Genomic DNA, 15,877 nt, shown 5'->3' with positions numbered 1-15,877 from the left:
GGGTGAAGTATTTCGTAGCTCTTGACATAGTTGTTGGCAGTTCAGTTCATCACTTTTGTACATTATTAAGCAGACAGCAAGTATGATTCCAAAAACATTTATTCAAGAAGAAATAAAGCAAACAAAAAACACAACATATTGTAACTGCTAGTATATATGTACTTGTGGAAGTGTAAATGTGTATGTGAGAGAGAGGGACAAAGAGATGCTGTGTGTTGGTGTGAGTGTGAACACACCAAGAGGCAGAGGTGAATTAATTAACAACAGAGGCACAAAGAAGATGCCAGATCAAAGATGGCTGCAGAGCGGGGAAGTCCTCAGCTGACCATGTGGTTGGTCAAACAAAGGAACAAAGAAAAGGCGAGATCTTTAAGTTCCTTCTCTGTGTGCTTCTGTTGAGAGCCAATTTGTGAGTGTATGTATGTGATCTAATAAGTATAAAAGGTGCCTTGGTTAGTAAAAATGATCATTAGTTGCATGCAAGACCCTGTCTGTGTGACGCATTAGCAAACTAAATTCCAAACTAAGCAATGTTCAAATGCCATGCCCAGATGTTACTTGCCAAGTGTTCTTTGGGTTGCTGGCCGAAGAAAAAGGGGGTTCAGGTTCATTCCTTGCTGTACAATTCCAAGGGTCCAGGAGGAGGCTGGCTGGTCCTGGCATCCTTGCAGAGATAGCAGTTCAGCGCTATCTATGTTCTGTTCTCTTTGTGGCTTGAGACGTTAGCTGTGGCTTTCTAACTTTTCAAAGGTCCTCTCAGTCCAGGCTATGGAAGCCTTGTTAAAGAAATTATCATGAAACAGTGGAGTTACTGCAGCAATAGATCAACACATTTTGTCTGTAATGATGTCTAGGATCCACTAAGGGCTGTCTGAGGGCACTAGCCATGAGGTTTAAGACCACCCACGCTCCTCCTGGTGACACCCTTGTACATGCTGGAGACCTGATATCAGCTCTGTACTTCATTTCTAGAGGATCCATCGAGATCCTCAAAGGAGACGTGGTGGTAGCTATACTAGGTAGGTGCATGCATGACTTTCAGGTAAATTTAGTGGCCCAAGTAAGAGTCACATAGAGTTAATTATTTCTCATACATTGATGAACACATCAAGATTCTTCTGTTCATATCATGACTTTTTTTTTCCTTTAGGAAAGAATGATATCTTTGGGGAACCCATCAATGTGTATGCTCTGCCAGGGAAATCCAGTGCTGATGTCAGAGCTCTGACCTACTGTGATCTGCACAAGATAAACAGGGAGGACATATTAGAGGTATCACTGTCTTTGTTTTCCATTTATACCAATCCAGTTTCTAAATCAATGAGTGTTGATAACATAGCAGGTGTGAGGCACAGGCAAAGTTTTCAATGGTTTAGGCTAGGCATGTCAGTTTTGGTTAATCAAAATAAAAAACAAAATGCAAAATGATATGCAATACAGAACACCTGGTTTGGCTTTTCATTTACTACGTTTGAGCTTTAGCACCACATTTCAAAGTGCTATCGAAGGCACTGCTCCTAAGCTATCTGAAACTGCTTGTTCATCTTAGTTTTTACTTCCGTAACTTGATGATATCACAGTGTAACAAATGGAATAGAATGTGTACAGAATGTGCATGAAGAGAGCCAACTGACTAATCAGAGTAGACTGGACTTCTTGGGAGGTGGGACATAAGCTCAGACAGACTGCTTTAGACAGAGGGCAGTATGAGTCACATTTTGGACATTAAAGCATGGAAACCTATTCTAGTAGACCCCCAAAATACAAATATGATCCCTGAAATGATCATAATAGTGCCTCTTTAAATGTTTTGGGATTTAAATGTCTTGCTTTTTATTTTGTTGTCTGTTGGCTTTGCTGACAGCCGGCTAGCCGCTCTAACATATGGAAACATATATGCCATCTGTCCAGCCTCCGTTTTTCCACTGGTTAGCTAATGTTAGCCTTGAAAACTCTGCACTACAAACAGGTTAAGTGTTTTGTGGCATGGCTCATTTACCAGCGCTGCTATGAGCCATGGTAGCCACCCTTCAATATTCCCCTGGGTGGCCCAGGTCGGTAAGCTGCTTCATTTTGAGCTGCAAAACCCCTTTCGTACCACTAACTGTGCTGACACTGCTAATGGTGCTACCCAAGCAAAAAGTTATGCTAAGGGGGTAAATGGTTCAAAAAATGAGCAGCTTAGTCACCTGGGTGACTGGAGGGAAACTGGAGGTTGGGTCAGGACGGCATTACTAGCAACAATGGCTGAATGAGCAGTGCCGCTAGCCAACTCCCACCTGGCTAACTCGCTGCCTGTGTCCCACAAGATCTGGGTGATGAGCAGTGCTGAAATGATGAGTTGCAAAGGTAGTGTGCTGCCCTCAATGCACGTGCTGAATATGTATCTTGGCAGTCAGTTAAACGCCTTTTGTTTATCACAGCTCTTGAGACAGTATCAGTTTGTCCGCAGGTTTAATGACTAGAAAGGGGTAAATCTGAAAACACGAAAAAGGTGCAATCAGAAATCATGCCCGTCATAAATATCTTGTAGATAAGCATACTTTTATCATGACTTAACTCACTGCTCTTTGAGCCCCCGCAACTCACTCACATTCAAATACCTCCCCTAAGGAGCAATCCCCAACAGTTACTTTTCTGACATATCAATAGCATTTTAGTGCACTCTCAACTCCCAGTGACTACAAGAATATCATATAACATAAATGAACTAAACTGACCAGCAAGTGATGTCAGTAACATATGATGTGCAGCACAGCTGATCATCTGTCAGACTGACTGGGAGAGACCCCTTATTTAAGAACAATTTTAAAACCTTACAAGACAGGAAAAAGTCTTGTCGCTCAATACAGCTCTGTCAGAGAGCTATACAGGCAGCCTTTAATGTAAATTGTTTATCAGCTGATTAGGCAAAAGGCCTAATATTACTGAAATGGATTTTTTTATTACTATTTTACTCTTGATTTAATATTTATTCATTCATACATTTTCCGTAACCGCTCTGTCCTCGCAAGGGTTGCGGGGGGCTGGAGCCAATTCCCGCTGCCATCGGGCAGAAGGCGGGGTACACCATAGACAGGTTGCCAGACTATTGCAGGGCCGACACAAATAGACAGACAACCTTTCACGCTCACAGTCTGATTTAATATTTCTTTTAAATTTAATTTATGCAGGGATCAGTGTTAGAATTACTGAGGCTATTTATTTAGTGATACGCAGGTCAACTCGCAGCAGGTCACCACCTCGGGACTGGAAGGTCAGGTGGTTCTGGTGAACTTATTAGAAAATATGGGAGGTTTTGGGCGAGTCGGTCATAAAATGACAAAGCAGCGTTCTGAGTAATTTATAAATAATTTTCAAAAACACTGTCCAATAAATCAGATTCCACTTTTTCCTCTTTCTCCATCTCTGTCATACAGCAGCAGCTTCATCGTCAGCTAGTACATGTCTCTGAATAGGCTATACAAAATATGCACTCCTGTGAGAACTTACTTTCTTCCTTCTTGTGTACTTTTTAGAAAACACACATTTAATGTTGTGATATTTACTGGAAATTATTATTGTACACGTTTTTGGATCTGCAGGTGGATTAGTTTCCAGCGAGCCAGACCCACAGATCATTGATTGTATTGTAAATTTTAAATAAGTAAAAAACACTGATTTGTGTGATTCCAAAACACTTAGAATTCAGTTATCCTAAATATTCTTCAGTGTTAGATTTTTCATACACAGGGTGACAGCGCATTAAAATACATTTTTTCCTATGACTGTGTTAATGATATTATCTGTTGATCGCAGAATGAGCACTGTGAGAACTGTGTGAATTAATAAAGACGCATGAGAGGGCATGGCATATATACAACAGAACGCTAATAAAAAATCTCCTTGACCCTAAGGGAGCTCTGTATTCTTACCACTTGATAAAAGACTTCTGTGTAGGATACACCAGTGTATCCTCTATCCTTATCTCCTCCAGATGCATTTGTGCAATTGGAAGATGCTTTATGACGGCAGAGGTGAAACAATGTCCAGGTCTTCGGAGGAGTTAGGGAGGAAGGAAGCATTAATTAACGTAATGCGAAGCACCCAGTCTCTGCAGAATGCCTCCTTCTCTTCCTGTATATGGGCTTCCTGTTTCCAGCTTCCTAGACATCACTTCCAGTTACCAGCTTCCTAAACATACTTCCTCTTTCCAGCTTCCTAAACATTACTTCCTCTTTCCAACTTCCTAAACATTGATTCCTGTCATAAAAAAGACCCCAATGAATTTATTTAAAAAAAAAAAATTAGGAACTAACTATAGTAACAAAACCCTCTCTGCCTGGTGGTATTAAACTGCCACTACTCAACAGTCCATAACAGTAATTTTGGCTTATTCTCTGGAGCTAAGAGCAGGACTGTCTCGTTAAAAGGCTGCATTAACATTTTAGTCCCATCTTTACAGGAGACTTTGATCTCTAGATCTTCCATTAGCCCAGAGGGTTTGAGTCAGATGTTAGATTTGGTGCCACTGGTGTTTAAGGAGGTTCTTAACCCAGTCACCAACTAGAGGACTGTTAGAACATCCATTGCAGACTCAACTATAGGGAGAAACTCTAAGCCGTCATCCACATAGAAGTTGCAGTTTAAAAATTGCTTGACATCAGAGTCTGTGTCCCGTACAGACTGCCTTAGACAGTAGATTGCTACTGCTGGGGAGGGACAGTTCCCAAACATATTTACCCTAATGTGGTATTCCACAATGTCCTTGGATGGGTTGTTGTCCCAAAACACTCAGGGGTAGGAAATTGCAGTCCTCTTTGCTCACCAGGAAACAGTGGTACATCTGTTGCATGTCTGCTGTTATGGCCACAGCTTCCTTGCAGAATCTGATAAGCACCCCAAGAAGGCTGTTTTTGAGGTCAGGTCCAGTTAAAAGAACACTGTTAAGAGACAATCCATTGTGCTGTGTGCTAGAGTTGAACACTACACAGGTGTTTCCGGGTTTTCTAGGAGGATGCAAGCCAAAGGACAGCAAATACCATTGCTCCTCATCTTCCTTAAGTGGGGCTGCCACCTCAGCATGTTTTGTTCTGGAAAATCTGAAGGAAGGTGAAAAAGTGCTCCTTCACCACTTGCGTCCTCTCCAGACTCTCAGTGATGAGAGTCAGCTCAGAGTCTGGACCTTGTTGTCTGTGCGACAATGTCTTCTTTTTCTTCCATTCTTGAACAGCAGCGGAGCTATCCAGCTGTTGCTTTTGTCCTTCTTTAAGCCTTGTTCCATTATTTTTATGAATAAGATGTCATCGATGGATGGAGACACTTTGTTATCATCCTTGGTCTGCTAAAATACTGTGGAGCCTAACTGCTCAGCACCCTAAGATGATTGAAACCCTGAAAATGGCTGTATCTCTTGTTCACATGGAAGACATTTGGACAGGGCTCAAAGATGGATGGTCGTTCCTGTTCTGTTGTGCTGGTATATTATGTATTCACTGTGGTGGGTTTGTGAACATCTCCCAAGCACAAGTTACCTACTATCACCCATCCAAGGTCAAGTTTCTGGGCGTAGGGAGCATCACAAGGGCAGTTCAACTGCTTGCGCACTTTGTGGACTGAAATGATGTCTTGCCAAAGGAGAAGCATGATGGGTGCATTTGGAACAAGCTCTGGGATGAGGTGAGCAACTGATTTCAGAAGAGGGTGGTTAGATGCAGCACTGGGTGTTGGAATCTCTGATAAGTTGTCAGATGTCATTGCATTCCAAGAGACTTGGTAAAGGGAGACTGACTTTGCTATCCATGGATTCGATTCAGTAGCCTAGAGCTCTTCTACCTGTTCTCACTATCACTCCAGAGCAGGTCAAGAGAGAGGTATGGAGAAGTAGGGTTTTGGACATTGAAGACATCAAAGAACTCACAACGAGCTAGAGATTTATTGCAGTGCTCCTCAATGACTGCATAGACCTTCAAAGCTCTATCACGATGTCCAGCAGGGTAGACCTTGACAAGGCAGATCTCTGAGCACAATCAGTCACTCTAATTGCCACCGCAGGCTTTGGTGTAGCGAGTCGTGACTTCTGAAGATGGGAGAGGGTCTTGCTCCCCACCATGCTTGACAGGGAGGCATGTCTCTTTGGTCCACAGTGCTGACCCAGGGTGGAGGGCCGACATATGTATCTCACTCCCACACTCAAAACATATTGTTATGGAATGCTTTACAGTCCTCCAAATGCTTCTCATGGAAAACCCAGCACTTTAGGTGTAGATGAGGCTTTTTTTGGATGGGGCACAGTCTCTCACTATCATCAGCTTAAGTATTGTGCTTGTCTGAAGCATTAGCATTAGCATTACTAACGTCACGTATTATGAATGAAATTATGAGATTTTAATGTCCCTCTAAGTTCAACATATCTGGCGTTTGATTTTCAAATGAGTAAAAACCCACATTAAGTTAAATCAACGCTCCGATCTCCACTCTGTGTTGCCATTATTTTTGAAGATCACGGGCACGCGAGGAATCTTGGGAAATGGAAGGCCGCGAAGGATAGTAGCGATGTGTCCTCCAAACACAGGGATAAGAAGGCCGCATTTGTGGGCTGCGAAAGGAGGAGCCTTCGAATTGTGACCAAATGGGACAGCCTTCGCACATCGCTGTGGCGTAATTGGCCTTCGAATGCAGCAACCAAAGGATGCAGACCCTGAATTGGGACACAGCTTATGATACACTGAGCTTCTTTTTCCTTCTTTTGCTCCCTCCATCTACAAGCGCTCATGTCTTTTTACTGCATTACACTAACTCGGCTTCTTCTCAGAACCTTTGTGCTCTCTGTTTCTTGGTTTTCCTGGGTCTTGGCTGCAGTCTTGACTGTGTCTTGATTGTGATGATGGCTGTGCTGTAATCAGCAGGCCATCATCACATCACACAGCGCAGCCAAAGGCATTTTGTTCATATTTCCATTAAAGTTGTACACCAAGAAGGTAAAAGGGCCATTTTTGACCTGACAGTTATGATATCATTTTCATACCACAAAACCTCAAAAAAACAAACACACATACACAAACAGAGAGAGAGATACACACACACAGATATACATCTGGAAAGTCTATGCAAACAAACTTGCATACTGTCCTCATTGTACAGTATAATGCATGTTGCTAAAGACTGATATTGTTTTCTTATATAAAATGCATTCAAAACTATTTCTTGCATTATTTCTACTACTTCTTATGCTACACAAGGGATATATCATGCTAAAGAATTATGTTTACACTTATGAAGTGCCTTAAGCAATAATAATCATAATAATAAACCTATTCGTGTGTTGTAATATAAATGAGTGAATTCTGATTAAATGCAGTCTTTATGCACTGTGAAGAGGAAAAACCTAGATAATTACAAGTTTGTGATGAATGACAGGTTGTTTCTTTATGCAAAATAGATTTGGAGTTTAAAATTCAATCATTTGCTTTATTTTAGGGGTTTAGAGAAGGCAGGTCATTTTCGACAAAGTTCAAAGTTCTATTCCATCACTCATTGGGCATATTTGCCAAAATATAAGTAAATCCAATTTGTCACACAACAATATGAGAGTGCCGGTGTTCAGAGAAATGTTTAATTGCAAAGTTAATGAATGATCAGTTACAATGAATGAAAGATATATTGTCTGCCAATATAGATAATATACAATGTATTGCTTCTGCTTCTTGACAGTGGGACCATGAGAGATGATTATGATTACACATGATATAGACTTTGACATTATGCCTATGAAAGTAAGTCAGAAGCATAGTGTTAAATTGTTTTATTTAATTCACCCATCAGTTCATATGTTGCATTTCGCCGGGATGGTTCCTGCCACTTTAGCTGCTCAATGAAAAAGTAGGAACCAACTTAGCGATCACTGTTCTTGGTACTCTGCTGCTCCATCTCTTCAGACAGAGTGGCCAGAGTATGCACAGCCACTCTGACAGCGTAGCATAATGATGTTAAACACTAAAGTTTTACTTGGCCTTTTCCATGGCAACTGCTACAGAATGGATCACTTTGATTTTAATTTTTATTTATAGAAATTATCCAACATATGCTCATGACAGCCCATTTCTTGCAGCCGTTATAGGAACATTTATACATTAAAGACAATTTCAGAACTTGAACTTGACCTGTGTATTTGCAGAAGAATCCAAGCAGATTACATTGTAGGATATTTTTTGTATATGTCACTGATGGGTATTCTGATTCCGGACTTTTCATTTTTTCAATCTTATCCGTTTATGGAAATATGTCAAGCTATGTTCTGTCAAAGATGCAATGTGTATTCTTGTGGATATTGTCTGCATCTCTGACAAATACAAACATATCCAACCTTGGATAGCTCCATATTTTCTGGTTGTTTGTCCAGTGACATATCATAAAAACTGACAAAAAATTGACATTTGAATTTTGGAATGTTAAACAGCAAACTTAATTGCAAACTACAAATTAACTGAGCTGGGGTCAAAGTCATAACCCAGAAACCCATAAAGTATTCTGAATATTTATAAATGCTTTTAAATATATGCAAACTAAAACACATTACAAGCATGTGTCATGAACTGTGGCACAGGAAAGGCAGGACCCAAAAGCAACACTCAGACCAGGTAAGAGCAGCGAAACAAGGTTTATTCCAGGCAGAGGTGTCCAAAGCAAGAGGCCGATAACAAACAAGGTTTAAACACAAGAAAGCTACTGACGTGGCTGTGAACAAGAGCTGGAGCGTGGAAGAGGAGAATCAACAAACTGGCGATGAGACAAGACACAAAGGGGGAATATATGCAGGACTAATGGGGCGTGATTAGAAACAGGTGCAGGAAACACAATCAAGGATCAGGTGCACACCGACGAGGAGGGGGCAGGGCAGACAGGAACCTGGAACAGAGACAGAGGTGAATGATCCCAAAATAAAACAGGGAGACAAGACATGAAACATAAGGGAGAAAATAAAATACTTAAAAAATAATAAAATAAATAAAATAATAATAAAATAAAATACAGCAGATCATGACAGCATGTTCATAATTCATTATCGACACTGGCATCATAATGAGTATTATTATATGATTATACAGTACAATAGAGCCATTGTAATGCATAATAAGTGTGTTCATAATGCATAATAATGCATTACAGACATGGGCTTCATAGAAAGTGTTACCAAAATGATCTTCAAATGTACACACATATACACTGCATGCTAAAATCTATAAAACAAACAAGAATGTTGGAGTTGGTGTGTATATCACTGAATTTAAAATATCAATCTCCAAAAGACTGTCTGGACAGTTTTCTGTGAACACAGCATAGCTAGTGTCAGCCATTATTGTATTACAGTGGGTTGAAGAGGTCAGACCTGGTGCTGTGCACAGACTGTTGTGGAAAGCATACAGTTAGAGAAGATTTGATAACTGAACTTTTCCATAGTCTTCTAAGAGAAGTGGTATAGATTTTCTGTTCTGTTGGGTGCCTGAAATGGAATGAGTCTACAGATAACTTGCAAAGGAGGCTGGCAGCGGCATGTTGTTTCACTGCCGTAATGGAAAGAGCGATGTTAAGTGGTTATCCAGCATGTCCAACTCGATTGGTTGTTGCCCGACTGTTGTGGCATTTGACAATGTTCTAATGGTCTCTGCCAAGGCCAAATGTTGTTCAGTAACCTTGCTGCTTGGGCTAGATTACTTGCAGGCTGTCGAGTAAACATCCATGCAGCAAATGTACAAACAAAAGTCGTTCTGGCTTTCCTCCATGAATGCATTATGCTATTACCATCCAGATTAACTCTGCCTTCTGTTTCTACTGAAAAGATTTCTGTTTCAACTGAAATTTTTAGTTATGTTTATGAGAGCATTTCACCAGTTTGTGTGAATGCTTGTCATTATATTTTATGAGAGTGTGTTGCAGGTTATTACTAAGGTTCAACCTTTTTGCTAGAGCAGTAAACTAGGTTTCATTACACCTAGGATTGTACTGACAAGACTAAATATTTTCCAGTCTGTAGTCAAACCAACTTTCCATTTCAGTGAAAGAGGACAACAGTCAATAAAAGTTTTTTTAATTTAAGACCTTATTGCCCATTTCACATGAAATCATTTATATGTTTTATTTTGTTGGTAAGAGTTGTATAATCGCAATATTACACTTGAGGGTTATTTTAATGTCATTTGTGACATAATGTTGATGTGGACAGGACAGAGGCGCTTGCTCTCCTGTAATATTGCTGAGTGTACCTATTTATAAACACACCCCAAGCACCTTCTGGTATCCAGATTTTTTTATTTGCATGTAAAAAAAAACACTTTGTTACATGTACATTATTTTTGTGAACCCCAGCCTTATAGTCATATACCTTATAGTATATGTTGTTAGGTGGTTAATGTTATTGCTACAGTATAATCAAAGTTTATGGTAACCATTAGTGTATTTACAGAGTCCTGTTCTCTTAACTTTTTATTTGTACAAATCTTTATTTTTTACACACACAAACTACAAACCTTTCTTAATATTGTGTTGACAGTGCCTTATATCTTTGTTTGCAGGTTTTGGACATGTATCCTGAATTTTGTGAATATTTCTGGTCCAACTTGGAGATCACCTTTAATCTCAGAGATGTATGTAATGCGTGTTACAGCTCATTTATTTATTAAAATCAAGTAAAAATTTTGACTTGTTAAAACAACATTTCAGATATCTACAATTTCAGTTTTGATCATTAATAATTTTAATGGAGATTTATGACATTCAAATGTTAGATATTTTGACATTGACATTAATTAAATTAATTGATTTGGTCTGCAATATAAACCCTGTGAGGCTTCTATCATGTCCTGTTGTACAGCTACAGTGGTCATACTGTACAAAAATACTTTCCCTCTCACTCCCTGTCTGAAGGCGAATAATGGAGCTGTAGGTTTTCTGAGTGGAGAAGACTCTGACTGTGAGGAATTCAGCAGACTACAGAGGAAACACAAACTCTCTTCCATACATACAGGTAGCACTTCACAAAAAACAACAGCTTTTAGGGACAGATAGAAACTGCAGAGAGGCACTGCAATAAAGTTCTCAGAGGATATTCCCCCTAGAAATCCCCTGCACAAAACCCTTGAAAAACAGGTGCCAAATGTTTATGTTCTGAAATATTATTATCTATATGAATTCAGACTTTATGCTAAGTCCCAGTTATAGCCATGCAGTTTTTTTTTTTCAAGATTATGTGGAGTTTAAAAAACGAACAAACAACAACTGTGGAGTTTAGCAGGAATGGTATTTAAGGGAGCATGATGATTTGGTTGGGATTCAAAAGCTGAACTGAGACTTCAACTAGGATTTACTTTCCCCTACCTTCGATTGTAAATGTGGGTGTTCTACTGCTTGCCTCTTTTTATTGTTCTCTTCACACACAGCTTCACACAGCAAGTTTGCTAGTGTCTTCAGATTGCAGACTCAGTGATTGTTGTGTGTACCTTTCAGGTCACACCATCTCAGCACGGAGACAGAGAGCTGCCTATAGGTATAGAAGAAGGCACAGTAAGTTGGAGCAATGTGCCAGCCACAACAGAGAGGATCATAAACATAAAATGTAAGACCTGGTACTCTGTTCACCTCCTGAAAAACAGCTGCATTTTTAACAAAATCTTGTGGTATAGCACCTTTAGAACCAAACCATAACCTGTACAGCCATGTACCTTAACCAGAGATCTATTTAGGGTTTCTGCTGCAGGCAGTACTCAGTAGGCAGGCAGTATGTTGGTAAGATTGTCTTTACTCACTGCTCTATCCAGCTCTCTGCTGTGTTTTGCTCTCACTGTATTTCCTCTTTAACAGAGATGCAGAAAAACATCTGCACTTGCTTGCAAGTCCGTGCAACAAGATTGCACGCTCACATATTCAGAACAAAGAGAACCGGCTGGAGTGAGTCTTTTCGTAGTGAAGATTTAAAAATAGGTTTGTGCATTGAGTCATCACCAAGCAAGAGCAGGGGTGTGATGCCAGAGCATACAGAAATGATGTTTCTCCTTATCTTTTTTTTGACTGGCCCACAGAATGTGGGGCAGCCAGTGAGATGGGGTCGTCTGTGAGTTAGTGAGTGAGTGAGTGAGTGATAGAGTTGACACCAATGGTCAGTGTGACTGAGGATGTGACCTTGCTGTATCCCTGTTGGCCATTGTTCTTTCAAATTAAATAGGCGTGGAAACCATGGACACAGTAACATGGCAGCATGCTGAAAATAGCTAGATAGACAGCTAAGGAGCCATCTGTGGCCCTTATGTCAGTTTTGGAGGGAAGGCTAGAAAGGATCACTTCATCAGTTTGTTTAGGAACAGCAGGGTCTGTAAAACAGGAGCCCTACAGTTATTTGAAGTTATTCACTGATTCATGTTACAATGCCAGAATGGCTGGCTGTGATGTGTCTATGACTGCGATATTCAATAAGACTAGCGCGAGATCCAGCATGGAAGCCTACTGTTAGATTGTTTACAAGATCCCACTCTCCGTTTTAAATTGAATGAAACCACTTCTCCCTACATTCTAAGTGGATTTATACAGCTGATTGAACTGGAAAACCTGGAGGACTACATCAAACAATATCACAACCGACTCTGCATGATGGACAATGCCGATAAATATCGGAAAATGGACAATTGCACACCTACTGAGAAAGAAAAGGAAAGAAGCCATCCCTCTAACTCATTCTACAACTCTCCAGAAAAACCCTGCTGCACTGAGAACAGTGAAATTTTAATTGCAATCAGTGGCAACCTATCTGCACGCAATGCAAGAATAGCTCGGGAGCGAAAAAAAACAAATCACTAAATCCATTGACAAACTTTATATCAATGGAAACATCAACCCCCTGCTTTTTAGTTCATGTATATTTAATGTATATTTTTGTCTTCCTCTGTCACTCTCTGTATTTTCTCAATCTTTTCTGTCATCTGTTTCTGTTTTACCAAACACCTTAATCAAAAACATTTACACACAACATCTCTGAGAAGGACATACCCCCCCTAACAATCATAAATTAATCACAGCTCAATATAGACATGTTTTCTCTTCCCACTTTAACTCAAGGCAGAGAGGAGTGGCCATCTTAATCAACAGAAACATCACATTCACCCATAACAACACAATTACAGACCCTAACGGATGATTCATTTTTAATTATAATAAACATGACAATACATAATAGTCCCTTCACTTTTGCATCAATATACGGTCCAAATAATGACAACCTATCGTTTTTTAACACCTTCTTTACCTCCCCTTGCAACTTTTCTGACTCTCCAATAATTATTGGTGGACATTTTAATATAGTTTTGAACCCATCAATAGACAGATCAAACAATCCAAACAGTTCTCATACATCCCAGTCCACAAAAAGAATTCACCAGTTTAGAAGTGATTTTGGATGGTTGCCCGCTACAACACCCTAATACCAGAGAATTTTCATTATATTCATCCGTCCGTAATTAACAAAATATCTGACACGCAAATCACAATTTCTGATCATGCTCCTGTCTCCCTCATTCTGAATACTAACCAGCCTCACAAACCATCTAGACAATGGCAATTTCATCTTTCACTTCTCCAGAATTTGATAATTACATTTGATAATTTGATAATTACATCAAAAGAGAGTGAGCATCCTTCCTAGAAATAAACGATTTACCAGATATAGCACTATCACTTCTTTGGGAAACAGGGAAAGCAGCAAAATTCTTTTTTGTCATTATTGTAATTTAATTGTTATTTACTACAATTATTGCACGTCTGTCTTTCCTGGAAGATGGATCCCTCCTCAGCCGCTCTTCCTGAGGTTTCTTCCATATTTTCCCCGTTACAGGGTTTTTTGGGGGGAATTTTTCCTTAAGCAATATGACGGTCTAAAGACAGAGGGATGTTGTATGCTGTAAAGCCCTCTGAGGCAAACTGTTTTGTGATAATGGGCTTTATAAATTAAATTGACTTGACTTGATTTGACAACACCTATGGCCACAATCATGACTAATGGATTCACTTCACAGTGTTTCACTTTACATAGAGGTGCTAGACAAGGATGCTCACTCTCTCCATTATAATTAGCCGTCTTTATCAAACCACTCGCCACAGCCATCCGCCAAAAACAAAACAGAACAGGAATCAAAACAGAAAACATGGAATATAAGATCAGTCTTTATGCAGACGACATTCTCCTTTATCTAAATAATTCATCATCCTCCCTCCCTGAAGTCATTAACCTCATAAACACTTCTTCCAAAATCGCTGGCTACACCATTACCTGGTCCAAATCCACCATCCTCTCTCTTATTCTTGGCTGCCAGAACTTCATTTCACTCTCTTTGCACTGTTAACATCACTTACTTCAACCCCCTCCTTAAAACAAAAGAAGATGACCTCCAACACTGGATGAATCTCCTGTTATCACTCACTGGCAGAATTGCAACTGTAGCGGTTATTAATAACTACATTAGAATCTGGATTTTGCACTTGTTAAGTGCAAAATTGTGCAATAACTGTGCTGCTTTTTATGATGTATGTTGCTTTTAACTTGTTCTTGTGGGATTTTTTGTTTCATAACCTCTGATTTTATTCATTTATTTACTGCTTTGTGTTTTTTGACCTGCCGGAAACATGAATTTCAAATTACATACATTTTAAACAATTTCAATTTCAAAACATGTCATCACTTTAATCAAACTCATCCTGTTGGATCTTGTTTCTATATTATCCTCAGATAACGACTTGGCCATAGATGAAACCTTTTTGTTTAATAAAATGTATAGTCAAGTGATGTAAATGATTAATTATGGATATTAGTAAGTGAAATATGTTACCATATAGAGCATGGATGCATGCTGAATGGTAAATTAGAATTTAGAAATTTTGGCATTAAAACTTCGCTATACAACATCCATTTTGATCACTAGAAGATATTATTTTGCCTACTTTTGTTGACTTGAATAGACTTCTCCGGGGAGGTCCAGGTCGCCACTTTGCTCCAGTGTAGGGCTGCTACGCGTCTTTCAAATGAGGTGACCCACTGAAAGACAGTGGCGGCTGGGCAGGTAGAGTCGGGGTGTGGCGGTCTATAACTGGCCTCAGTGTTTGTCTTGGTCCTTAAGGGCAGCCGGCGGATGCTGATAGTTTGTGTGGCAGGTGTAGCTTCTAGATCTGTGGCAGAGTTGACAGCAGATTACGGAGTGTCCTTTTCAATTGAAACTCGCAAAAATGATTCAAAGTAGTCCCATTGGCCTGACAAAGTCACTTTAAACGATTATCTTGAGCTTGCTTAAAATGAAATACAATAATGTCTTTACTAACCAAAAACTGGTATTAAGAAAAGCATCACAGAGATTTAAAAAGAAAAGGCTCTGAAAAAGTTAAAGTTCAGCACAGCTCTGATGAGCAATTGCGGCTCTTCTTGTAAAATTGAAGAACACAGAAAAAGGTGTGAGTGAGGATACACGAGAAGCGTCGTGATGATCATTAATCTATGAAATATGGGGTGCAAATGGGAGGCATGGTAGCGAACCTTCGTGCTGAGCGACCGCACATCTGGTATTTAGTTTTAGCGGACCTAATGTAATTTAGGAGAAATTTATTTCTCGTACTTTATGACAAATTATGCACTTTGACCTGTTATGTAGAAATTCACGTATCTCATCACCACTACAGTCCCATTACAGTAATTTGAAACACATGCTAGGAGAAGGCGAAGGAAATTAATAATGTAACAACTTTGAAGATCCTTGGTTCATTCGTGTTAAGTAATCCCACATAATATAAAATTATCCAATGAATTTTAAAGAACTTGGTAATTACTTACAAATAGGATTACCATATAACATTATAAAATGAATGCAAA

The 15,877-nt window shown here is 39.6% G+C and overlaps 1 protein-coding gene across 1 annotated transcript in view; it reads left to right on the top strand.

The window, feature by feature from the left end:
• The window catches only part of LOC121951861 (voltage-gated inwardly rectifying potassium channel KCNH6-like), an 81,841-nt gene that overhangs the window by 45,962 nt on the left and 20,002 nt on the right, over positions 1–15,877 (top strand). The window contains exons 8-12 of the mRNA XM_088085451.1: positions 855–1,019; positions 1,151–1,272; positions 10,551–10,622; positions 10,903–11,002; positions 11,482–11,590. Of these exons, the coding sequence (XP_087941577.1) occupies positions 855–1,019; positions 1,151–1,272; positions 10,551–10,622; positions 10,903–11,002; positions 11,482–11,590 (568 nt within the window). The remainder of the gene's footprint in view (positions 1–854; positions 1,020–1,150; positions 1,273–10,550; positions 10,623–10,902; positions 11,003–11,481; positions 11,591–15,877) is intronic.

This window comes from Plectropomus leopardus, chromosome 12 (genome assembly GCF_026936395.1).
Source record: "Plectropomus leopardus strain MGB_pleo_1.0 chromosome 12, ASM2693639v1, whole genome shotgun sequence".
NCBI lineage: Eukaryota > Metazoa > Chordata > Actinopteri > Perciformes > Serranidae > Plectropomus > Plectropomus leopardus.
Note: the sequence above shows the minus strand (reverse complement) of the source record. Positions and strands in the feature narration are given on the sequence as shown.